The 27092-nt window shown below is 36.6% G+C and overlaps 1 protein-coding gene across 4 annotated transcripts in view; it reads left to right on the top strand.

The window, feature by feature from the left end:
- Positions 1-27092, top strand: part of LOC123537615 (serine/threonine-protein kinase Nek4-like) — a 157278-nt gene that overhangs the window by 22127 nt on the left and 108059 nt on the right. For all 4 annotated transcript variants that reach the window (XM_053529204.1, XM_053529206.1, XM_053529205.1 and 1 more), the window contains 3 exons: positions 7814-7849; positions 15555-15613; positions 19802-19854. In XM_053529204.1, coding sequence (XP_053385179.1) covers positions 7814-7849; positions 15555-15613; positions 19802-19854 — 148 coding nt within the window. The remainder of the gene's footprint in view (positions 1-7813; positions 7850-15554; positions 15614-19801; positions 19855-27092) is intronic.

Genomic DNA, 27092 nt, shown 5'->3' with positions numbered 1-27092 from the left:
ATCTCTGTTTGATAAACCAGAGTTAACACTCTCTGTTTGATAAACCAGAGTTAACACTCTCTGTTTGATAAACCAAAGTTAACACTCTCTGTTTGATAAACCAGAGTTAACACTCTCTGTTTGATAAACCAGAGTTAACACTGTTACAGCATGTCATATCCCTGTTTGATAAACCAGAGTTAACACTGTTACAGCATGTCATATCTCTGTTTGATAAACCAGAATTATCACTGTTACAGCATGTCATATCTCTGTTTGATTAACCAGAGTTAACACTGTTACAGCATGTCATATCCCTGTTTGATAAACCAGAGTTAACACTGTTACAGCATGTCATATCCCTGTTTGATAAACCAGAGTTAACACTGTTACAGCATGTCATATCTCTGTTTGATTAACCAGAATTATCACTGTTACAGCATGTCATATCCCTGTTTGATAAACCAGAGTTAACATTGTTACAGCATGTCATATCTCTGTTTGTTAAACCAACATTAACACTGTTGCAGCATGTCATATCTCTGATAATCCAGAGTAAACACTGTTACAGCATGTCATATCTCTGTTTGATAAACCAGAGTTAACATTGTTACAACATGTCATATCCCTGTTTGATAAACCAGAATTATCACTGTTACAGCATGTCATATCTCTGTTTGTTAAACCAACATTAACACTGTAACAGCATGTCATAGCTCTGTTTGATAAACTAGAGTTAACACTGTTACAGCATGTCATATCTCGGTTTGTTAAACCAGAGTTTACACTGTTACAGCATGTCATATCCTTGTTTGATAAACCCGAGTTAACACTGTTACAGCATATCATATCTCTGTTTGATAAACCAGAGTTAACACTGATACAGCATGTCATATCCCTGTTTGATAAACCAGAGTTAACACTGTTACAGCATGTCATATCCCTGTTTGATAAACCAGAGTTAACACTGTTACAGCATGTCATATCTCTGTTTGATAAACCAGAATTATTACTGTTACAGCATGTCATATCCCTGTTTGTTAAACCAACATTAACATTGTTACAGCATGTCATATCTCTGTTTGATAAACCAGAATTATCACTGTTACAGCATGTCATATCTCTGTTAGATAAACCAAAGTTAACACTGTTACAGCATGTCATATCCCTGTTTGATAAACCAGAGTTAACACTGTTACAGCATGTCATATCTCTGTTTGATAAACCAAAGTTAACACTGTTACAGCATGTCATATCTCTGTTTGATATACCAAAGTTAACACTGTTACAGCATGTCATATCCCTGTTTGATAAACCAAAGTTAACACTTATTTAGAATAAAAGAGTGATTGAGATTTCAGTATTAGTTTGCACACATACATGCATATAAATCCTTATAGATAGTTATAAGCATGTTGAAAATGAACTATTTTACACATTTTTCACTCACTGTACCACAAATTGCTCATGTAGAGCTATTGTGATCACTCACCATCTAGTGTACATTCGGCCGCAGTCCGTCCACACTTTTCTTCAAATGACGTCTCCTCTGAAACTGTGAGGTGGAAATTGATGAAACTTGACTTGGATGTTACTTGGGGGTGTTCTTTTAAAATATTTAAAACCATTATCTTTGCTGCACATAAGGGTTACCTGAGCTAAGAATAGAAAAATCTTCAAATGACATCTCCTAAACGTCTAGTCTGATTTTGAAATAACTTCACACAAATGTTCCTTGTGTGACCCACTACCAAGACTGATTTGTCAGAAAACATGGCTGCCAGGGGGCATGGTCACTTTTCCCAGTATGTATATTGTGGAAACTTTAAAAATCTCACTGTCAGAAACTTTTGGCCCAATTTCAAAATAAGTTTACACAAATATTTCTTCACAGATATTATACAGATTATTTTGTTTTGTCAAATAAATGGCCGCCATGGGGTGTGGTCTCTTTGCCCTGCATGTTTGTAGTGGAAACTTTAAAACTCTTCTTGTTTCTCTAAGTGTGTGTCTTGGTATCCTATGTCAACATGTCCCGAACATTTTACTGCTCACCCCACCCAACACGCATACACACATTACCCACCTGTATCTGTTTGGTAGAAATTTTTACAATATTGTAGCCCATACCAATCTTCATTTCCATTGGATGGAAACTGTGGGAGATGTTGAGTATACAAGTTAATTGCTCTGATGTAGTTCTAATATTTCATAGTCCAAAAAAGGGGCCATAGCTCCAGAAAAACAGGAGATGAAAGAGGGATGGACAATTCAACACTGTATGCCTCATTTTCACTTGACACTGGGAGCATAAAAAGACATTTCAAATTTGTCTGCTTTTGCATTAAATACATCTTTAATATCACTGTGGGGAATCACATGATCAAAATAATCTCTAAACCAAAGTTATATTTTGAAGAACATGAATAAATCTCCTGTCATGATAAGATATGAAATTTAAACATAGCCTATCATATGACTAATGAAAATTGTTAAATTATCATGGAGTTGACAATAATGACAGACATCCTGTAATTACAAACACTAAGGAAAATAAAAAGTATCAGTTTCTTGAAGTGTTCCAGATAACCAGAAGGTGATTGTGATTGAAATCTATGTAGTTTTAGGATACATATATGTTGGTGTATGATAGGCTGTACCTTAGATTTACAGCAAAAGATTCTTCAATATTATCCGACATTATTCATAAATTTATTTTGGTTTACAGATTATTTTGATCATGTGATTCCCCGCAGTGAATATGCCTTTGAACAAAATGATAAATTATATTTTTCTTATAGAACAAACAAACATCAAACCAGATGAGTAATCAAACTCAGCGACAGTCTCATATAATCACATCTGATGTTGCAATCAAAGTTTTAATTATCAAATCAAAGGCTGCCAAAAATAGTTGCTCAAACATTTAAGGTAGTTCTGCACGTTTGGATCAAAAAATTTTCTGCATCGTAGAATTGATTAAACCTTGATTTTTTTTAAAGCAAATAAAAAAGATAGGAGTTTGCTAGACTGATCTGAAAATTTGGACCTTGCACAATTTTTCATAATGGGTGTCTATGGGAATTCACAACTTTCGTAACATTTTCGCGAATATAATTTTGTGAAATAAAATGTATTGGTCCTTGTGCTCATTTTTGAGATATTTGACCATGAGTAAAGTGAACCACACTTATAAAGCTAATTTAAGACGTTATTTTGAATTATTTAACCCTTTCCTCCATATACATTTAGCCTAATTAGGCTTATCATATCCATACAGCTTTACTGATAATCAGTACACTATCTCCATACAGGATATTGGGGAAAAATGCAGAATTTATACCTGTGTTATTCAATTCAATATTACTATATTTAATATTGTTTTAAACACTTAGTAACTTACATAATGTTTTTTCACAATTAAATTTTCTTTCTAATGGTACATTTTACATAAAAGTGTGATAAATATTTCTTGACATACAAAGCTTTAAACCCATTAGTTTACTTTTCTATAATAATTTTAGCTACTTTTCTATTGATGGTACTTATTTATTTCTGCATTTTTCCCCTGGTATATTAGTTACATAATGTTTTTTATAAGAATAATTGATCAAAAGCAATTTTATCAGCTTATAAAAACACTTATCAGTAAAATTTTTTAACTGGATTAACATCAAAGTTGCCTACAATTATCCATAGCACATGCCAATTATCCAAAGATCACCCCAATCAACCATACCCCACACTGATAGGTAATATACAAACATATGTAATAAAATTCCTTAGTGCAGCAGGTAATTAGCTGTTAATTTGTCTTCAGGGTAAATCAGACAATATGTATTTGCAACAGTTACTTTTTTAATCCATCATAAAGTGCATATTTTTATGCCCCCGAAGGGAGGCATATAGTTTTTGAACCGTCTGTCAGTCTGTCGGTCTGTCGGTCTGTCCACAATTTTCGTGTCCGGTCCATATCTTTGTCATCGATGGATGGATTTTCAAATAACGTGGCATGAATGTGTACCACAGTAAGACGACGTGCAGTGCGCAAGACCCAGGTCCGTAGCTCAAAGGTCAAGGTCACACTTGGACGTTAAAGGATAGTGCATTGATGGGCGTGTCCGGTCCATATCTTTGTCATCGATGGATGGATTTTCAAATAACTATGCATGAATGTGTACTACAGTAAGACGACGTGCAGTGCGCAAGACCCAGGTCCGTAGCTCAAAGGTCAAGGTCACACTTAGATGTTAAAGGATGGTGCATTGATGGGCGTGTCCGGTCCATATCTTTGTCATCGATGGATGGATTTTCAAATAACTTGGCATGAATGTGTACCACAGTAAGACGACGTGCAGTGCGCAAGACCCAGGTCCGTAGCTCAAAGGTCAAGGTCACACTTAGACGTTAAAGATCATTTTTCATGATAGTGCATTGATGGGCATGTCCGGACCATATCTTTGTCATTCATGCATGGATTTTAAAATTACTATGCATGAATGTGTGACACAGTAAGACAATGTGTCGCACGCAAGACCCAGCTCCGTAGGTCAAAGGTCCTAAACTCTAACATCGGCCATAACTATTCATTCAAAGTGCCATCGGGGGCATGTGTCATCCTACGGAGACAGCTCTTGTTTATATAAATCCATCGAAAAAAAAAAGTTCCGCTTTCTAAATCACCTGGAAAATGCAGAAACCTAAAAAAAATTTACAGTACTATTTTTAGCTTGCACAAATTTCACAATTTGTACAAATAAATACTACACAAATTCATAATTTGTAAAGATAAACTTGGGGGTATAATTAGCCTTGATCAGGCTAATTTTAGCTCAAGATGAAACTTTCCTCACAGTAATTTTCCATAAATACATTACCTCATTTCAGGTTTAAATTACCATTAAAAATCAAATATAAACCATATATTTTTTTGACAGATATCATTTGTACATGGTTTAAACTTTACAAAAAATGCTTTTGTGGGATTCCTTGATGTTGTACTTTATTCATAATTTGCTTTTAAACTTGAAGGCGTCAAAAAGAGTATCTATCAGGGAATGGATAGATGTGGTAAAAAGGGTATCTATCAGGGAATGGATTGACGTGGTAAAAAGCGTATCTATGGAGTAAAGGGAACCTGTCAAATATTTTAATATCATAATTATGTCTCCCACCACACAGTGGTGTGGGAGACATATTGATTTACTCCAGTCTGTGTGTGTGTCTGTGTGTGTGTCTGTCACAAAGCTTGTTCGCACTTCAGGTCAAACATTTCTCACCCGATCTTCACCAAACTTGAACAAAATGTGTCTGACCATAAGACCTTGTCCAAGTTCAATAACTAGCCCAATCGGCCCAGGCACTTTGGAATTATGGCCCTTGAATTACCGAAAAATCCCCGGAGCGCATGTGCTTTCGTGCACCCAAACCGTACCCTATACTACTTTTATTAGTAGTATAGGGTACGTTTTGGGTTCAAGAAAGCACATGCACAAGTAGTATCGGGTACATTTTGGGTCCAATAAAGCACAGACTGACTTACTATTTAGATGATTAGGCAGTTGTGGGAGACATGCACTTTTCTCAAAAGCATCTCTAGTTTAAACTTAGAAAGATAGTAACAGTGCCATTGTAATAAATTTACTCACGGGTTGAATATATTATGAATAAGGAATAAAACAATTGTGAATGTTCTGTACATGGATTAATGCCGCAGAATAAACTGTTAAATGTTTAATACTAGATATTTAAAAAAAAACAAGTCCTCTCAATGAAACTGGTTGTCTCATATGTTTTTATGATATCATCATTTTTAGCTCGACTGTTCGAAGAATAGGGGAGCTATCCTACTCGCCCTGGCGTTGGCGTTAGCGTGAGCGTCACACAAATGTTAAAGTTTGCGTACCACCCCAAATATTTTCAAAGTCCATTGAGATATTGCTTTCATATTTTGCATACTTGTTTGCCATCATGACCCCGGTCTATAAAAAGGAGGAGGCAACTCTATCAAGCTTTTTGACTGAATTATGGCCCCTTTTTGACTTAGAATAAATGTTAAAGTTTGCATACCACCCCAAAGAGTCGCCGTTGGTTAAAGTTTTTTATAAAGTCAAATATCCCTGTTACTATCAAAGCTATTGACTTGAAACTTAAATAGTTATTTAGTATCAAAGTCTACACCAGGAGAAACAATCCCCTTAACTCTGAATTGAATTTTGATGGAGTTATGCCCCTTTTTGACCTAGATTTTTTGGTTAAAGTTTTTGATAAAGTCAAATATCTCTGGTACTATCAAAGCTATTGACCTGAAACTTGAAATAGTTATTTACTATTGAAGTCTACACCAGGAGAACAATCCCCATAACTCTGATTTGAATTTTGATGGAGTTATGCCCCTTTTTGACTTAGAATTTTGGGTTAAAGATTTAAGCTCGACTTTTCGAAGAAAAAGTAGAGCTATTGCACTCGCCCAGGTGTTATCCTAGGCGTCGAGGTCACCGTCGCCGTTGGTTAAAGTTTTTGATAAAATCAAATATCTCTGTTACTATCAAAGATATTGACTTGAAACCTAAAATAGTTATTAACTATCAAAGTCTACACCAGGAGAACAATCTCCATAACTCTGATTAAATTTTGACAGAGTTATGCCCCTTTTTAACTTAGAATTTTTGGTTAAAGTTTTTGATTTAGTCAATATCTCTGTTACTATCAAAGTTATTGACTTAAAACTTAAAATAGTTATTTACTATCAAAGACTACACCAGGAGAAACAATCTCCATAACTCTGTTTGAATTTTGACAGAGTTATGCCCCTTTTTAACATAGAATTTTTTATTAAATTTTTTGATAAAGTCAAATATCTCTGTTACTATCAAAGCTATTGACTTGAAACTTAAAATAGATATCTACTATCAATGTCTACACCAGGAGAAACAATTCCCATAAAACTGATTCGAATTTGACAGAGTTATGCCTCTTTTTGACTTAGAATTTTTTTGTTTAAGTTCCTGATAAAGTTAAATGTCTCTGTAACGACCAAAGCTATTGACTTGAAACTGAAAATAGTTATTTACTACCAAAGTCTACAGCAGGAGAAACATACCCCATAACTCCAATTTGAATTTTGACAGAGTTATGTCCTTGTTTAATTTAGATTTTTTGGTTAAAGTTTTATAAAGTTTTTAATGGCAAAGCTCTAATTCAGAGTGTGCTGTCGTTAACCAGTTCGAAAAAACCTGTTTATTAGATTGGCAAATGTCATTGGGCGGGTGGGGTCAACTTTTGGTTTCCTTAATAACTTGAGTTAGGAATGACGGTGCCCGGATATAAATGAAACTGTCCGTCAGCTTTTAAGGCATCAGAAGTATCATGAATATTTGATAGTGTCAGCATATTGTCAGCATTTAAGGCATCATACATACCATAAAGATTTTATATTGTCAGAATTTAAGGCATCGTATCATAAATATTTGATATTGTCAACATTTTAGGTATTATGAGTAAAGGTACCATAAGTATCATAAATATTGATATTGTCAATATTCAAGGTGTCATAAATATTTGATATTAGGTATTATGAGTAAAGGTTTAATAAGTATCATAAATATTTGATATTGTCGACATTTAAGGTATCATAAATATTTGATATTGTCAACATTTAAGGTATCATAAATATTTATTATTGTCTACATTTAAGGTAGTATGAGTAAAGGTATCATATGTATCATAAATATTTGATATTGTCAGTATTTAAGGCATCATAAGTGTCATATTAAATATTTGATATTGTCAACATTTAAAGGAAAAACTAACTCAGAATCAATGACATTTTCAGAAAACAAGACATTTTGATGAGACACAGATCATGGAGGTAAGAGCAACTGATGAGTGGTGGTAAGATCTAAAACACTATCTAACTACATCATTTTGCACACCAATCTAATAGATTGTATTTTCTGTATTGAGAAATGTTTGTAGGCTATATAATCAAGTTTTTTCAGTGTCTGTCTAATTATTGTTCAGTGTCTTATATCGTAACAAAGTTGTATGTTCAATAGGGATGGCAATGAATAGCATTTTTGGTATTCCAATATTCAGAACGAATATTCGAATATTCAGTCATCAAGTGATCAACAAAACAACTCAGAAACTTGTGTTTATCATGCCCTAATAAACACAAGTTTTTGAGTTGTTTTGTTCTACTTTAGTTTACACAGGAAATGATTAAAACATTGATGGCTTAAGACTGACTAATCGTTCTTGTCACTTGTTCATCTTTTGTAATATAACATATTTGTAATCTGCATTCTTGTATATTAGATATAATTATGAGTATCATTTCTTAATGGATGTAGCTCCTATGTACATGTAAGTAAAGTTCCATACACACGTTACATGTTGCCAAATTTTTATCGGCTGATCGTGTAAAACTTACTTTGAAGCAGCAGAAGGCTCTAAGGTAGCATTTTGGCAGAAGATTAATGTAACAGAATGAACTTTTTTTTTCACTTTTCAACCAAAGAGGGTACTTTTACCTGTCGAAGAGTATAATGAAGATTATAGTAATAATTATAAAGAAATACTTGAGCTTATGTACACTACTTGTCTGAATATTGAGTACTAATGTTTACCATACAAATGCGTTTATTGGTTACAATTCGAAAAAAAAATGGTCATCTTTTGGTTGATGCGATTTATGTAAATAAACATTTAATTTGTTTTTTGCACTGCTTGGTATTTTTATTTCCTCAAAAACATTGTTAGCATCTTTGATTGAAATCAGAGTCATTATGTCTCCCCCAGGAGACATATCGTTTTTGCCCTGTCTGTCCGTCCTTCCGTCCGTCCGTCCGTCCGTCCGTCCGTACGTCACACTTCATTTCCGAGCAATAACTGGAGAACCATTTGACCTAGAACCTTCAAACTTCATAGGGTTGTAGGGCTGCTGGAGTAGACGACCCCTATTGTTTTTGGGGTCACTCCGTCAAAGGTCAAGGTCACAGGGGCCTGAACATTGAAAACCATTTCCGATCAATAACTAGAGAACCACTTGACCCAGAATGTTGAAACTTCATAGGATGATTGGTCATGAAGAGTAGATGACCCCTATTGATTTTAGGGTCACTCCGTCAAAGGTCAAGGTCACAGGGGCCTGAACATTGAAAACCATTTCCGATCAATAACTAGAGAACCACTTGACCCAGAATGTTGAAACTTCATAGGATGATTGGTCATGAAGAGTAGATGACCCCTATTGATTTTGGGGTCACTCCATCAAAGGTCAAGGTCACAGAGGCCTGAACATTGAAAACCATTTCCGATCAATAACTAGAGAACCACTTGACCCAGAATGTTGAAACTTCATAGGATGGTTGGTCATGAAGAGTAGATGACCCCTATTGATTTTGGGGTCACTCCGTCAAAGGTCAAGGTCACAGGGGCCTGAACATGGAAAACCATTTCCGATCAATAACTAGAGAACCACTTGACCCAGAATGTTGAAACTTCATAGGATGATTGTACATGCAAAGTAGATGACCCCTATCGATTTTGGGGTCACTCCATTAAAGGTCAAGGTCACAGGGGCCTGAACATTGAAAACCATTTCCGGTCAATAACTTGAGAACCACTTGACCAAGAATGTTGAAACTTAATAGGATGATTGGTCATGCAGAGTAGATGACCCCTAACGATTATGGGGTCACTCTGTGAAAGGTCAAGGTCACAGGGGCCCGAACATTGAAAACCATTTCCGGTCAGTAACTTGAGAACCACTTGACTCAGAATGATGAAACTTAATAGGATGATTGGTCATGCAGAGTAGATGACCCCTAACGATTTTAGGGTCACTCTGTTAAAGGTCAAGGCCACAGGGGCCTGAACATGGAAAACCATTTCCAATCAATAACTTGAGAACCACTTGACCCAGAATGTTGAAACTTCATAGGATGATTGAACATGCAGAGTAGATGACCCCTATTGATTTTGGGGTCAGTCTATTAAAGGTAAAGGTCACAGTGGCCTGTTCATGTAAAATCATTAATATTAAACTTAATAGGTTGATTGGACATGCAGAGTAGATGACCCCTATTTATTTTGAGGTCATTTGATCAAAGGTCAAGGTCACAGGAGCCTGAACAGTGACTTGAGAACCAGTAGGCCAATAGTGTTGAAATTTAGCGGGATGACTGGACATGCCAAGTAGATGATCCCTATTGCAGCCAACCATCAGTGTCTCTTTGATTTTTGCTCCTGACCCCTATTGACTTTTTGCCTATAGGACTTTGCATTGGGGGAGACATGCGCTTTTTTACAAAAGCATTTTCTAGTTAGATTTTGTTTTTCAGTTAACTTCTTTAGCTCACCTGAGCACAAAGTGAGCTATTGTGATCACGCTGTGTCCGTCGTCCATCATGAGTCCTTCGGTCAAGTCCTCCTTCCGTCGTCAACAGTTGTGTTTAAACTACATCTCCAAAACCACTGAATGAAACTTTGCATGGATGTTCCTTGGATGGTCCACTACCGAAGTTGTTCAAACAGTTTCACTGAGTTGCACATAGAGGCCACCAAAAAAATAGAAAAATCTTCAAACGAAATCTAAACTGGTGGTCTGATTTTGAAATAATTTTACACAAATGGTCCTTATAAGTGTGACCCTCTACCAAGATTATTCAAATTATTTTGATTCATCAAAAAACATGTCTTCCAAGGGGTCTTGGTCACTGTTTTTCCTATATTCATATAGCAGAAACTTTAAATTTTTTAAAATAATTTCATGCAAATTTTCCTTGTGTGACCTTCTGCAGATAGTGTTTAAATTTTTCTGATTTGTAAAAAAAACAAGGCAGCCAGAGAGCATGTCACTTTTCGTCAACAATTTCTGTAAACAACATCTCCTCCAAAACACCACTGAATGGATTTTGATGAAAGTTTATACAAAATTATTTCTAGGTAGCCCTCTTTCAGAAGTGTTCAAATTATTCCAGTTCTTGGTTTAAACAATATTTATTCAACATATTTGCATTTGTTACAATGTTACATATATCAACATATAGGATTGATTAGGAAGCTAACAGCTCTTTTAGAAACTCTCTCCCTAAAGTAGATTGAACAGTTTCAGCTGGTTCAAACATATGGGTCTTCTTGGTTAAAAATTATACCTTAAAAATCTTTTTCTCTAGAGCTTTGATATTTGGCATGTGATATTAGGGTTTGACTCTCTACCATAATTGTCCAAATTATTGACCTAAGGTCAAAAACGGGCACACCCCTGTATGTGACATGTACTTACTATAGGCTTTTATATAAGAAACTTTGAAAATCTTCTTCTCTGAATCAATAATAGCTAGAATCCTGATATTTGGCGTGTTATATCAGAGTTGTACTGTCTATTGTAATTGTTCAAATTATTGCTCCAAAAGTTCAAAAATGTATGTGACTTGTATATAATATAGACTAAATTAGAAGAAACCTAACTCTGTACTTGTAACATTACATTATACAAACACACTTGAAGCCTTGCACACAGGTGAACACTTCAGGGTCAATGACCCTCTTGTTTTATTTGTTATAAATTTATATATTTTTTCAAATATTCGAATAATAAAACAGAACGAATATTCAAGTATTCTTTGCCATCCCTAATATTCAAATAAGATAAAAATTAGAAATGTGCTCAGTAACCTTATATATTGCAGTTCTCTTAATCTGATCATTGCCTTTCAAATTATCTTGACTGTGTGGATTATTACTCTGTAGGTCATGATCATGAAGAGGAAAAAAGTTGTGATTTTGCAACAAATATAACTACAAAATCTGCAGTTCACTAATTATTGCAGAATGTTCAGTACCTGTAAGAGGTTAAAGTTGGGAGATCTGTCTCGAATAAAATAACAAAACTAATTACAGATTGTATTTTATTATGCCCCCCTTCAAAGATGTTGGGGTATATTGCTTTGCACCTGTCGGTCGTGTCGTTCTGTCAGTAGAGTGAACAGTTTCAACCCAATGACTTGAGAATCACTTGACCCAGGATCTTCAAACTTGGTAGCATGATTGGGCTTATGAAGTAGATTACCCCTTTTGATTTTTGAAGTCAGTATGTCAAAGATCAAGGTCATAAGGGCCCAGACCTTGAAAACGGTTTCTGTCGAGCATGATTTGGCTGATGAAGTAGATGACCCATATACTTCTTGGGGTCAGAAGGTAAAAAGTCAAGATCACAGGGGCCTTAACATTTTAAATGGTTTCTGCCCAATAAATGAGAACCACCTGACCTTCAAACTTTGTAGCATGAATTGGCTTATGAAGTAGATGACCCTTATTGTTTGTTGGAGTTAGTAGGTCAAGGTCACGGGGCATTAACCTTAAAAATGGTTTCTTCCCAATAATTTTAGAACCACTTGACCAAGCACTTTGAAACTTGGTTGCATGATTGGGCTTATGAAGTAAATGACACCTATTGTTTTTTGGGGTCAGTCAGTCAAAGGTCAAGGTCACAAGGGCCTGAACCTTGAAAACAGTTTCGGCCAAGTAACTTGAGAAAAATTTGACCCTGAATCTTTAAACTTGATAGCATGATAGAACATATGAAGTAGATGATCTTTATTGTCTTGGGGGCACAATAGGTCAAATGTCAATGTCACAGGGACCTGAACTTTAAAAACTGTTTATGCACAGTAACTTCAGAATCACTTGACCAAGAACCTTCAAGCTTGATAGCATGATTGGGCTGAATGAAGTAGAAGACCCCTATTGTTTGTTTGGTCAGTAAGTCAAAGTTCAAGGTCACAGGGCCTGAAGCTTGAAAACCTTTTCTGCTGAATAACTTGAGAACCACTTGACCAATATCTTTCAAACTAGATAGTATGATTGGGCTTATGAAGTTGATGACCTCTATTGTTTTGGTGATTAGTAGGTCAAAGGGCAAAGTCATAGTGATTTCAGGACTGAAAATGGAGAAGGAGGGGCATATTGTTAGCTCACCTGTCACGAAGTGACAAGGTGAGCTTTTTTGATCGCGCAGCGTCCGTCGTCCGTGCGTAAACTTTTCCTTGTGACATCTTTAGGTGTCACAGTTTTCATGGGATCTTTATGAAAATGGGTCAGAATGTTCATCTTGATGATATCTAGGTCAAGTTCGAAACTGGGTCACATGCCGTCAAAAACTAGGTCAGTAGGTCTAAAAATAGAAAAACCTTGTGACCTCTCTAGAGGCCATATTTTTCACAAGATCTTCATGTAAATTGGTCAGAATGTTCACCTTGATGATATCTAGGTCAAGTTCGAAAGTGGGTCACATGCCATCAAAAACTAGGACAGTAGGTCTAAAAATAGAAAAACCTTGTGACCTCTCTAAAGGCCATATATTTCACAAGATCTTCATGAAAATTGGTCAGAACATTCACCTTGATGATATCTAGGTCAAGTTCGAAACTGGGTCATGTGCCATCAAAAACTAGGTCAGTAGGTCAAATAATAGAAAAACCTTGTGACCTCTCTAAAGGCCATATTTTCATGGGATCTGTATGAAAGTTGGTCTGAATGTTCATCTTGATGATATCTAGGTCAAGTTTGAAACTGGGTCACCTGCTGTCAAAAACTAGGTCAGTAGGTCTAAAAATAGAAAAACCTTGTGACCTCTCTAGAGGCCATATATTTCATGAAATCTTCATGAAAATTAGTCAGAGTGTTCACCTTGATGATATCTAGGTCAGGTTCGAAAGTGGGTCACGTGCCTTCAAAAACTAGGTCAGTAGGCCAAATAATAGAAAAACCTTGTGACCTCTCTAAAGACCATATTTTTCATGGGATCTGTATGAAAGTTGGTCTGAATGTTTATCTTGATGATATCTAGGTCAAGTTCGAGACTGGGTCAACTGCGATCAAAAACTAGGTCAGTAGGTTTTGAAATAGAAAAACATTGTGACCTCTCTAGAGGCCATACCCTTGAATGGATCTTCATGAAAATTGGTCAGAATGTTCACCTTGATGATATCTAGGTCAAGTTTGAAACTGGGTCACGTGCCATAAAAAACTAGGTCAGTAGGTCAAATAATAAAAAAACCTTGTGACCTCTCTAGAGGCCATACTTTTCATGGGATCTGTATGAAAGCTGGTCTGAATGTTCATCTTGATGATATCTAGATCAAGTTCAAAACTGGGTCATGTGCCTTCAAAAACTAGGTCAGTAGGTCAAATAATAGAAAAACTTTGTGACCTCTCTAAAGGCCATATTTTTCATGGGATCTGTATGAAAATTGGTCTGAATGTTTATCTTGATGATATCTAGGTCAAGTTTGAAACTGGGTCAAGTGCGATCAAAAACTAGGTCAGTAGGTCTTGAAATAGAAAAACCTTGTGACCTCTCTAGAGGCCATACCCTTGAATGGATCTTCATGAAAATTGGTCAGAATGTCACCTTGATGATATCTAGGTCAAGTTTCAAACTGGGTCACGTGCCGTAAAAAACTAGGTCAGTAGGTCAAATAATAGAAAAACCTTGTGACCTCTCTAGAGGCCATACTTTTCATGGGATCTGTATGAAAGTTGGTCTGAATGTTCATCTTGATGATATCTAGGTCAAGTTTGAAACTGGGTCAACTGCAGTCAAAAACTAGGTCAGTAGGTCTAAAATTAGAAAAATCTTTTGACCTCTCTAGAGGCCATATTTTTCAATGGATCTTCATGAAAATTAATCTGAATGTTCACCTTGATGATATCTAGGTCAGTTTCGAAACTGGGTCACGTGCCATAAAAAACTAGGTCAGTAGGTCAAATAATAAAAAAACCTTGTGACCTCTCTAGAGGCCATACTTTTCATGGGATCTGTATGAAAGTTGGTCTGAATGTTCATCTTGATGATATCTAGATCAAGTTCGAAACTGGGTCACGTGCGGTAAAAAACTAGGCCAGCAGGTATAAAAATAGAAAAACCTTACGACCTCTCTAGAGACCATTTTTTTCAATGGATCTTCATGAAAATTGGTCAGAATTTTTATCTTGATAATATCTAGGTCAGTTTCAAAACTGGGCCACATGAGCTCAAAAACTAGGTCACTATGTCAAATAATAGAAAAAACAACGTCATACTCAAAACTGGGTCATGTGGGAAGAGGTGAGCGATTCAGGACCGTCATGGTCCTCTTGTTTTGCAGATGTCTCTCTGTCGGTCAGTATGTTGGTATGTAGACCTATCTGTTTCCAGATGATAACTCAAGAATGCTAGGATCATGAAAGTTGATAGGGAGATTGGTCATGACCAGCAGATGACCCCTATTGATTTAAGGTCAGTAGGCCAAAGGTCAAGTTCACAGTAACCCAGAACAATTAAACAGTTTCCGGACGATAACTCAAGAATGTTTGGGCCTAGGTCCACGAAACTTAATAGGGTGGTTGATCATGACCAGAAGATAACCCCTATAGATTTTGAGGTCAGTAGGTCAAGGTCACATTGACCTAGAGCAGTAGAACTTTTGTGTACAGTGACCAAATGATTTCTGTTCCTTGTACAATTACTGAATGCATCAAGGGGGGCATTTCGTGTTTTACAAGCTCTTGTTTTGTTATATTTACAGTGGTTTATACAGATAATAATGGCTGTACAGTATATCCACAGTAAAAAAGTTTTACACAGGTAAAACATTTTATTGCTAGTACTTAATTTTAAATAACTGTACACACATAGCTGTGATGTTTTGTAAATTTTCTGAAAAGTTTACATTATTGTTCGAACTATATAGAAAGTACAACTCGAGTTTAATTGAGAGAATAAAAGTCAAAGTTTATAATTATGCATGTACTGTGTACTGCTACGCTATATAAAAGATGATTGAATAAATGTTAAAAAACACAGTCAGTTGTATCTGACCAAGGATAAAAAAAAAATCCAAGTGAAAAATGTCACACATTTTAAATTTTTATTTGAAACATATCAAGTAAACTCATATAAAGATTTTGAGACCACCCCTTGGGTAAATTTTCATTTTGGAAATAATACCTGACAGACCTGTAATATTCATAATATATACAGAATGGTTAAGAATAAGTAGAAAATGCTTTCTATAAAGGTCACCTTGTTTGCTAATACGTATTTTGTCTTACAACACATGTACTGTGACTGTCCACATTCTATTTCGTAGAAAGTATCAAACTTCTTTTTCAAACTTCTTTTTTTAGCTCACCTGTCACATAGTGACAAGGTGAGCTTTTGTGATCACCCTTCGTCTGTCGTCAGTCCGTGCGTGCGTCCGTTCGTCAACAATTTCTTGTCTGCACGATAGTGGTTTCATTTATGATTTTATTTTAACCAAACTTGCACACAACATCTATCACCATAAGATCACGGTTCCTTTCTTGAACTGGCCAGATCCCATTATGGGTTCCAGAGTTATGGCCCCTGAAAGGGCCAAAATTAGCTATTTTGACCTTGTCTGCACAATAGCAGCTTTATTTATGACTTGATTTTTACCAAATTGGCACACAACTTGTATCACCATAAGATCTTGGTTCCTTTCTTGAACTGGCCAGATTCCAATATTGGTTCCAGAGTTATGGCCCCTGAAAAGACCAAAATTAGTTATTTTGACCTTGTCTGCACAATAGCAGCTTCATTTATGATTTTATTTTAACCAAACTTGCACACAACTTGTATCACCATAAGATCTCAGTTCCTTTCTTGAACTAGCCCGATCCCGTTATGGGTTCCAGAGTTATGGCCCCTGAAAGGGCCAAAATTAGCTATTTTGACCTTGTCTGCACAATAGCAGCTTCATTTATGATTTGATTTTAACCAAACTTGCACACAACTTGTATCACCACAAGATCTTGCTTCCTTTCTTCAACTGGCCAGATTCCTTCATGGGTTCCAGAGTTATGGCCCCTTAAAGGTTCAGAATTGGCTATTTTGGCTTTTGCACCCATATAGAGACTTCATTTATGGTTTTATTTAATACAAACTTCTAAAATATCTTCAACAACAATAAATCTTGGATTCCATGACAAATCAGATCCAATCATAGGTTCCAGAGTTATTTTATATCTGATTACCTCCCCTGATTTTAATCAAAATGGATTTATATCAGTAAGTACTTACAGGACTTATTTGAAATTTCATTATTGTTATTAGTTGGACTGAGATAATCAGGGTAGATAACTATGGACTGATTTATGTCAAATTACCTCCCTTTATTTCAAATTAAAATTGTTATATCTCCATAACTAATGAAGATACTGATATGAAATTTCATTTATGTCAACAGATTTATTTGGCAGATCCTTCTTTTGTCCACTTACAATTTTTTTTTTTTAATTACTTCCTTTTACGTTACTATAAATAGCTTTTTTTTTGGGTAACTTTTTCATTATTGGCCGTAGGGAAAACACGAGACCAGTTTTCTGTGGTACAACATGGATGGTACCTTCAATTTTTAGGTGTATTTTAACATATCTATACTTTGTAAGATTTTTTTTTCGTTTTGGTTAAATTTCTTCCCTTTGTTGTTACTGTCCTTTGGACTTAGATATTTTTTCTGAGGACCTTCTTGTCCCCAAGTGCAATGATAACAGGTGAGCGATATAGGGCCATCATGGCCCTCTTGTCCCTAAATTTGCTTTTGTTGTGTGTCGAACATACTTATCTTGGTACTGGTGAATGAAAAATAGTTATCGGTAACTTTAATATTTTTTGAAACATCGGAGTTAGGATCGATGAATGTCCGTTGTTTTCCACCCACCCATCCGTTCACATTTAGTTTGTTTACACTCTAGCTTCCACAATTTTGAAGTAATTCTAATCAAACTTGGTCACAATGTTTTTGGTCACAAGACCTCGGATGAGTTCGATTATGGGCTAGATTGGATCAGTATATTTAGAGTTATTTGCCCTTGATTGACAAAAATTGCTATATTTCACTTTGTTTACACTCTAGCATCTTCATTTCTTCACCAATCCTAATCATATTTATATAGAATGTGTACGACTTCAAGATCTTGGATGAGTTCGATTATGAGCCAAATCGGACTAGTAGGACCCGAATTATGTGCCCTTGATTTACAAAAATTACAATATTTTACATTGTTTACACTATAGCACCTTCATTCCTTCACCAATCCAAAACATGTTTACTTAGTATATGTATTGCCATACGATCTCGAATGTCTTCAATTTTGAACAAAATCAGGCAAGTAGGACCAGAGTTATGGGCCCTTGATTTTGCAAAAATCTCTATATTTTACCTTGTTTATGTTATAACACCTTCATTCCTTCAGCAATCCAAATCATATTTATACAGAATGTGTCTGAGCATAAGATCTCAGATAAGTTTGATTATGAGTGAAATCTGACGATTAGGACTAGAGTTACTTGCCCTTGATTTTACAGAAATTGCTATATTTCAAAGGAAAATCTTGTTGACACTCTTAGAGTGCACAGTTTCAGGTTGAAACTCATGAGAATTGGTCAGAATGTTTGTCTTGATGACCTCTAAATCAAGTCAAATTTGAATCAGGGTCATGCGGGGTCAAAAACTAGTTCACCTAGTCAAATCAAAGGAAAAGCTTGTTAACACTCTAGAGGCCACATTTATGACCCTATCTTTTTTAATTTAGGTCAGAATGTTTGTCTTAATGACTTCTAGCTCAGGTTTGAATCTTGGTCATGTGCGGTCAAAAACTAGGTCACCCGGTCAAATAAAAGGAAAACCTTGTGTATGCAATAGGGGCTGCATTTTTCACTGAATCTTCATGAAATTTGATCAGAATGTTTGTCTTGATGAAATCTAGGTCAAGACTGAATAAGGGTCATCTAGGGTCAAAAACTAGGTCACCTGTTCGAATTAAAGGAAAACCTTGTGTATGCAATAGGGGCTGCATTTTACACTGAATATTCGTGGAATTTGATCAGAATGTTTGTCTTGGTAAAATCTAGGTCAGGTTTGATTATGGGTCACCTGGGGGCAAAATCTAGGTATCCCGGTCAAATAAAAGAAAAACTGTTTGTGTGCAATAGGGGCTGCATTTTTTTACTGGATTTTCGTAGAATTTGAACAGATTGTCTTGATTAAATCTAGGTCAAGTTTGAATATAGATCATCTGGGGTCAAAAAGTAGGTCGCTCTGTCAAATCAAAGAAAAACTTGTGTGTGCAATAGGGGCTGCATTTTTCATCTGATATGCATGAAACTTGGTCAGAATGTTTGTCACTGTAGAGGGTACTTTTTTGCTCCAATCTTCATGAATCTTTGTTAGAACATTAGCTCAGATGAGCGACCTAGGGCCATCTTGGCCCTCTTGTTTGTCATTTTGACAGCTCTACTTTCATTTTCATTGTGTAATTTTTGCATTTGTTCAAAATGTACATGTTTTGTCACACTTACAACTCCCGGAGTACCTGGAGTAATATGGTACTGACACACAAGAATCATAAAAGTAATGACAAAATACTTTTGAAAAAGAAGCTTGATATCTTTTACAAAATAGAATGTGAACAGTCCAAGAACATGTGATATAGGACAAAATGTGTTTTTTGATAGAGAATAACCCATCTTGAAAGTTTCTTCTACTTGTTATGAACAGTTTTGTGTATTCTTTATGATAAACCAAGGCTTATGAGGCATAGAAAACTAAAACAAAAATTCGCGCGAGGGGAGGTTTCAAAAGACTTTACAAGATCCTTAATATACTTCAAAGATTTTAGATAAAATCTTCATGTCACATTCTCAGAATAGTATTAACTGAGTTAAAATTAGCTAAAGTAAAACTTCAACTTGACAGCTTTTAAGTGTTGCCTCAGATTAAGATTACATAAGTTTGCTTTTCTGTTTCAGAGATTTGAAAGCAGAGAATGTTTTCCTAACCAAGAAAAATGTAGTCAAAATAGGTAATTTGTTTGTTTTCAATGATTTTTATAAAGAAAACAATGACAGCTACTGACAGTGATACTAGTTATGCCCCCCTTCGAAGAAGGAGGGGTAAATGATATTGTTTTGCAGATGTCGGTCGGTCGGTCAGTCTGTAGACCAATCAGTTTCTATTGATAATTATGCCCCCCTTCGAAGAAGGAGGGGTATATTGTTTTGCAGATGTAGGTCGGTCGGTCGGTCGGAATGTAGACCAATCCGTTTCCGGATGATAACTCAAGAACTCTTGGGCCTAGGATCATGAAAGTTGATAGGGAGGTTGATCATCACCAGCAGATGACCCCTATTGATTTTGAGGTCTGTATGTCAAAGGTCAAGGTCACAGTGACCCTGAATAGTAAAGCGGTTTCTGGATGATAACTCAAGAACCCTTGGGCCTAGGATCATGAAAGTTGATAGGGAGGTTGGTCATGACCAGCAGATGACCCCTATTGATTTTGAGGTCAGTATGTTAAAGGTCAAGGTCACAGTGACCCTGAACAGTTTAACGGTTTCCAGATGATAACTCAAGAACGCTTAGGCCTAGGGTAACAAAAGTTGATAGGGAGATTGGTCATGACCAGCAGATGACCCCTATTGATTTTGAGGTCAATATGTCAAAGGTCAAGGTCACAGTGACCAGGAACAGTAAAATGGTTTCCGGGCAATAACTCAAAAACGCCTGAGCCTAGTGTCAGGAAAATTGATAGTTAGGTTGGCCATGACCAGCAGATGACCCCGATTGATTTTGAGGTCATTAGGTCAAAGGTCAAGGTCACATTGGCCAGGAACAGTTAAACAGTTTCTGATCTTCTTGTCCAAAACCATAGGGCCTAGGGCTTTGATATTTGGTATGAAGCACAATATAGTGGTCCTCTAGCAAGATTTTTCAGATTATTTCCCTGGGGTCAAATATGGCCCCACCCGGGGTTCACATGGTTTATATAGACTTATATAGGAAAAAACTTGAAAAAACCTCTTGTCCAAAACCACAGGGTCTAGGGCTTTGATATTTTGTATATGAAATCATCTAGTGGTCCTCTACTAAGGTTGTTCAAATTATTCCCCTAGGGTCAAATATGGCTCTGCCCTGGGAGTCACATGGTTTACATAGACTTATATAGGGAGAAACTTTGAAAATCTTCTTGTCGAAACCACAAAGACTCTGGCTTTGATATTTGGTAATGTAGTATCATCTAGTGGTTCTCTACCAAGTTTGTTGAAATTATCCCTCTAGGGTTAAATATGGACCCGCCCCAGGGGTCACATGGTTCATATAGACTTAAATAGGGAAAAACTTAGAATCTTCATGTCCATAACTTACATCATTCAAATTTGGACCACATGTATAGTTTTGAGTGGCAAGATGAACCTTGACATGAGTTGACCTTGTTTTTGACCTAGTGACCTACTTTCACATTTCTGTAGCTACAGCCTTCAAATTTGGACCACATGCATAGGTTTGTGTACCGAAAAAGACTTTGACCTTGTTATTGACCTGGTGACCTACTTTCACATTTTTGAAGTTACATGCTTCAAATTTGGACCACATGCATAGTTTCGTGTTCCAAAATAAAATTTGACTTTGATTTTGACCTAGTGACCTACTTTCACATTTCTCAAGCTACAGCCTTCAAATTTGAACCACATGCATAGTTTTGTGTACTGAAATGAACTTTGATCTTGAGATTGACCTAGTGACCTACTTTCACATTTCTGAAGGTACAAGCTTCAAATTTGGACCACTTGCATAGTTTTGTGTTCCGAAATAAAATTTGACCTTGATTTTGACCTAGTGACCTACTTTCACATTTCTCAAGCTACAGCCTTCCAATTTGAACCACATGCATAGTTTTGTGTACTGAAATGAACTTTGATCTTGAGATTGACCTAATGACCTACTTTCACATTTCTGAAGCTACAGGCTCCAGATTTGGACTGCATGCATATTTATTTTTGTGTTCTGAATTGAAATTTGACATTGATTTTTACCTGTTACCTACTTTCACATTTTTAGCCAACCATCATCAGATGGTGGGCTATTAAAATCACTCTGCGTCCGTGGTCCGTCCGTCCGTCATTCCGTCCGTTAACAATTTCTCGTTATCCCATCTCCTCAGAAACTACTTGGGGGATTTTGACCAAACTTTGTCAGAATGATGTATTGGTACCCTAGTTGTGTCCCCCTGAAAATCAGACTGGTTCAACAATTTATGAGTGAGTTATGGCCCTTTGTTTAATTCTATATTTTACTTAGATTTATATAGGGAAAAACTTTGAAAACCTTCTTGTCCAAAACCACAGAGCCTAGGGCTTTGATATTTGGTTTGAAGCATCATCTAGTAGTTCTCTACCAAGATGATTCAAATTATTTCTCTGGGGGTCAAATATGGCCCTGCCCTGGGGGTCACATGGTTTATATAGACTTATATAGGGAAAAACTTTGAATAACCTTTTGTCCAAAACCACAGGGATAGGGCTTTGATATTTTGTACGTGACATCATCTAGTGGTCTTCAACTAAGATTGTTCAAATTATCCCCCTAGGGTCAAATATGGCTCCGCCCTGGGGGTCATATGGTTAACATAGACTTATATAAGGAAAAACTTTGAAAATCTTCCTGTCCAAACCACAAAGCCTAAGGCTTTGATACTTGTAACGTAGCATCATCTAGTGGTTCTCTACCAAGTTTGTTCAAATTATCCCCGTAGGGTCAAAAATGGCCCCGCCCCGGGGGTCACATGGTTCATATAGACTTATATAGGGAAAAACTTTTAGAATGTTCTTGTCAATAACTACAACATTCAAATTTGGACCACTTGTATATTTTTGAGTGGCAAGATGAACCTTGACATGAGTTGACCTTGATTTTGACCTAGTGACCTACTTTCACATTTCTGTAGCTACAGCCTTCAAATTTGGACCACATGTATAATTTTGAGTGGCAAGATGAACCTTGACATGAGTTGACCTTGATTTTGACCTAGTGACCTACTTTCACATTTCTGTAACTACAGCCTTCAAATTTGGACCACATGCATGGTTTTGTGCACTGGAAAAAACTTTGACCTTGATTTTGACCTAGTGACCTACTTTCACATTTTTGAAGGTACTGGCATCAGATTTGGACCATATGCATAGTTCCGTGTTTCAAAATGAAATCTGACATTGATTTTGACCTAGTGACCTACTTTCACATTTCTCAAGCTACAGCCTTCAAATTTGGACCGCCTGCATAGTTTTTTGTACCGAAAACAACTTTGACCTTCACATCGACCTAGTGACCTACTTTCACATTTTTGAAGGTACAGGCTTCAAATTTGGACCACATGCATAGTCGTGTATTCTGAAATAAAATTTGACCTTGATTTTGACCTAGTGACCTACTTTTACATTTCTCAAGCTACATGCAGCCTTCAAATTTGGACCTTTTGCATAGTTTTGTGTACCGAAATGAACTTTGACCTTTATATTGACCTAGTGACCTACTTTCACATTTTTAAGGTTAGGCTTCAAATTTGGACCACAGGCATAGTTTTGTATTCCGAAATAAAATTTGACCTTGATTTTGACCTAGTGACCTACTTTTACATTTCTCAAGCTATAGCCTTCAAATTTGGACCACATGCTTAGTTTTGTGTACCGAAATGAATGTTTGACCTTTACATTGACCTAGTGACCTACTTTCACATTTTTGAAGGTACAGGCTTCAAATTTGGACCACATGCATAGTTTTGTATTCCGAAAAAAAATTTGACCTTGATTTTGACCTAGTGACCTACTTTTACATTTCTCAAGCTACAGCCTTCAAATTTGGACCACTTGCATAGTTCTGTGTACCGAAATGAACTTTGACCTTAAGATTGACCTAGTGACCTACTTTCACATTTCTGTAGCTACAGGCTTCAAATTTAGACCACTTGCATAGGATTGTGTACCGAAACAAACTTTGACCTTGACATTGACCTAATGACCTACTTTCACATTTCTCAAGCTACAGCTTTCGAATTTGGACCACATGCACAGTATTGTGTACAGAAATAAAATTTGACCTTGAGCTAGTCAAGAAGTCTTGAAATTTGGAACACTCTAAAATGGCACATTGGTGGGCGTCAAGATCACTCTGTGATCTCTTGTTCAAGCTACAGCTGCCTCCACATTTGAAGCACATGCATAGTTCTGTCTACCGAAATGAACTTTGACCTTGAAATTGATCTAGTGACCTACTTTAACATTTCTCAAGCCACAGCTTTCAAATTTGGACCACATACACATTATTTTGTATTGAAATGAAATTTGACATTGATTTTGACCTTGAGCTAGTCTTGAAATTTGGAACAAAATGGCTCAGTGGATGGTGCCAAGATCTCTCTGTAATCTCTTGTTAGGTTAATAGGTTAACGGTCAAGGTCAGATTAAACCAGAATGGTAGAACTTTTGTTTACAGTGAGCATATAATTTCTGTTCCTTGTGCAATTACTGAATGCATCAAGGGGGGCATTTCGTGTTCGACGAGCTCTTGGTTTTCATATATTCTGTTAAGAGATTTATTTAAGGAACAAAAAGAGCCATTACATGGAGTAAGATCCCTGTGGGAAATGTATATTTTATTAATTTTTATGAAATTTTTGTAATTTCTTCTAATATAGAAATATTAAAAAGTCTATTTTGATCTCTTGGTTGAGCAACCAAGATAGACAAAGGGAGGTAATAATAATTTATAAACTTGCATTTCTAATTAATTTTGGCAATGCAAATCTTTGATAACTTTAATACCATACTGCTTATATTCATATTATTCCTTAGGCAAAATATGTTTATTAGTTCCTTAGGCAAAATATGTTTATTAGCTCAACTGAGCACTTTGTTGAGCACAAAGTGCTCAAGGGTGAACTATTATGGTCAGTGATTGTCCAGCATCCGTCGTTCATCAACATTTTCTTTTCACCAACATCAACTCCTAAACCACCAGGCCAATTTTGATGAAACTTCACAGAGATGTTTCTTGGATGGTTTTTAAAAATTGTTGAAAGAATTGAATTCTGTATAGAAGTCTGGTTGCCATGGCAACCAAACAAAAGGAAAAATTGTTCAAAACCACAGGTCCTAGGGCTTTGAAATCTGGTATGTAGCATCAAGTAGTGGTCCTCTACCAAGATTGTTCAAATTATCCCCCTAGGGTCAGATATGGCGTCACCCTGTAGGTCATATAGTTTATAGAGATTATATAGGGAAAACTTTGAAAATCTTCTTGTAGACAAATCAAAGGTCCTAGGGCTTTGATATCTGGTATGTAGGGTCAACTAGTGGTCCTCTACCAAGATTGTTCAAATTATTCTCCTAGGGTCAAATATGGCCCCACCCTGGGGGTCACATGGTTATATTGACTAACATAATGAAATTTTTTTTAAAATCTTCTTGTCCAAAACCACAGGGCTTAGGGCTTTGGTATTTGGTATGTAGCTTTATCTAGAGGCCCTTTACCAAGATAGTCCTTATGTAACCCTCTACCAAGATTGTTCAAATTATTATGAATCGTCAAAATACATTGCCACCAGATAGTTTGAAATAAATTCACACGAATGATCCTTGTATGATCGTCTACCAAGATTGTTCAAATTACTCCTATTCCTTAAAAAAATATGGCCGCCAGAAGGCGTCCATTTTCCGATATGTTTATAGTGGAAAATCTTCTTACAAACAAAACATTTATTTGCAGAATTGTTTATTTGACAAACATTGTAATAGAATGTATAATAAATGTATGATTTATAGTAAACAAAGTTTGTTTAGAGAACAGAAATATTGGTTTACTGGTGTTACTAAAAAAGAATCTGTTGAGACCACTTTTTGGTAGTCCGCTTGGTGGTCTCTTTATACAGGATTGACTGTACCTACAAGACTTTGAGAACCTTTTGAAGATTGTTGATAGGCATGCTCAAGATAAATGTAATTATGCCCCCGTTTGGACTTAGAAAATCCTTGTTAGTCCCCTACTGGTTGAAAACCAGTTTCGGGGACTATAGGAATGCACTTTTCCGTCATTCCGTCCATCCGTCCGTCCGTCCGTCCGCAATTTCGTGTCCGGTCCATAACTCTGTCATCCATGAAGGGATTTTAATATTACTTGGCACAAATGTTCCCTTCCCCATGATGAGACGACGTGTCATGCGCAAAACCCGGACCCCTAGCTCAAAGGTCAAGGTCACAATTGGAGGTCAAAGGTCAACAGGGCTTTTTTCCTGTCCGGTCCACAACTCTCCCATCCTTGAAGGGATTTTAGTATTACTTGGCACAAATGTTCCCCATGATGAGATGATGTGTCATGCGCAAATCCCGGACCCCTAGCTCAAAGGTCAAGGTCACAATTGGAGGTCAAAGGTCAACAGGGCTTTTTTCCTGTCCAGTCCATAACTCTCCCATCCATGAAGAGATTTTAATATTACTTGGCACAAATGTTCCCCATGAGGAGACGACGTGTCATGCGCAAAACCTGGACCCCTAGCTTAAAGGTCAAGGTCACAATTGGAGGTCAAAAGTCAACAAGGCTTTTTTCCAGTCCGGTCCATAACTCTCCCATCTATGTAGGGATTTTAATATTACTTGGCAGAAATGTACCTCATAATAAGACGATGTGTCGTGCACAACTTTCAGACCCCTAGCTCAAAGGTCAAGGTCACACTAAGCAGTCAAATGTTAACATAGCATGAACAGGGTCTGTTTCGTGTCCGGTCCATAACTCTGACATTCATTAAGGGATTTTAATATCACTTAGCACAAGTGTTCCCCATGATGAGACGACATGTCATGCGCAAATCCCAGACCCCTAGCTCAAAGGTCAAGGTCACAATTGGGGGTCAAAAGTAAACAGAGTTTTTTTCCTGTCCCGTCCATAACTGTGCCATCCATGAAGGGATTTTAATATTACTTGGCACAAATGTTTCCCATGATGAGACGAGGTGTCATGCACAACACCCAGTACCCTAGCTTAAAGGTCAAGGTCAAGAGGATTTTTTTCCTGTCCGGTCTATAACTTTGTCATGCAAAGCAGGATTTAGATATCAGTTGGCACAAATATTCCCCTGGATGAGACAACATGTCATGTGCAAGAACCAGGTCCCTAGGTCTAAGGTCAAGGTCATATTTAGAGGTCAAAGGTCAATTCAAGAATGACTTTGTACGGAACATTCCTTCGTCATGCATGGAGGGATTTTGATGT

The sequence above is a fragment of the Mercenaria mercenaria genome, chromosome 17 (assembly GCF_021730395.1).
Source record: "Mercenaria mercenaria strain notata chromosome 17, MADL_Memer_1, whole genome shotgun sequence".
In the NCBI taxonomy this organism is placed as follows: domain Eukaryota; kingdom Metazoa; phylum Mollusca; class Bivalvia; order Venerida; family Veneridae; genus Mercenaria; species Mercenaria mercenaria.
This window is presented reverse-complemented; position numbering and strand designations above follow the sequence as displayed.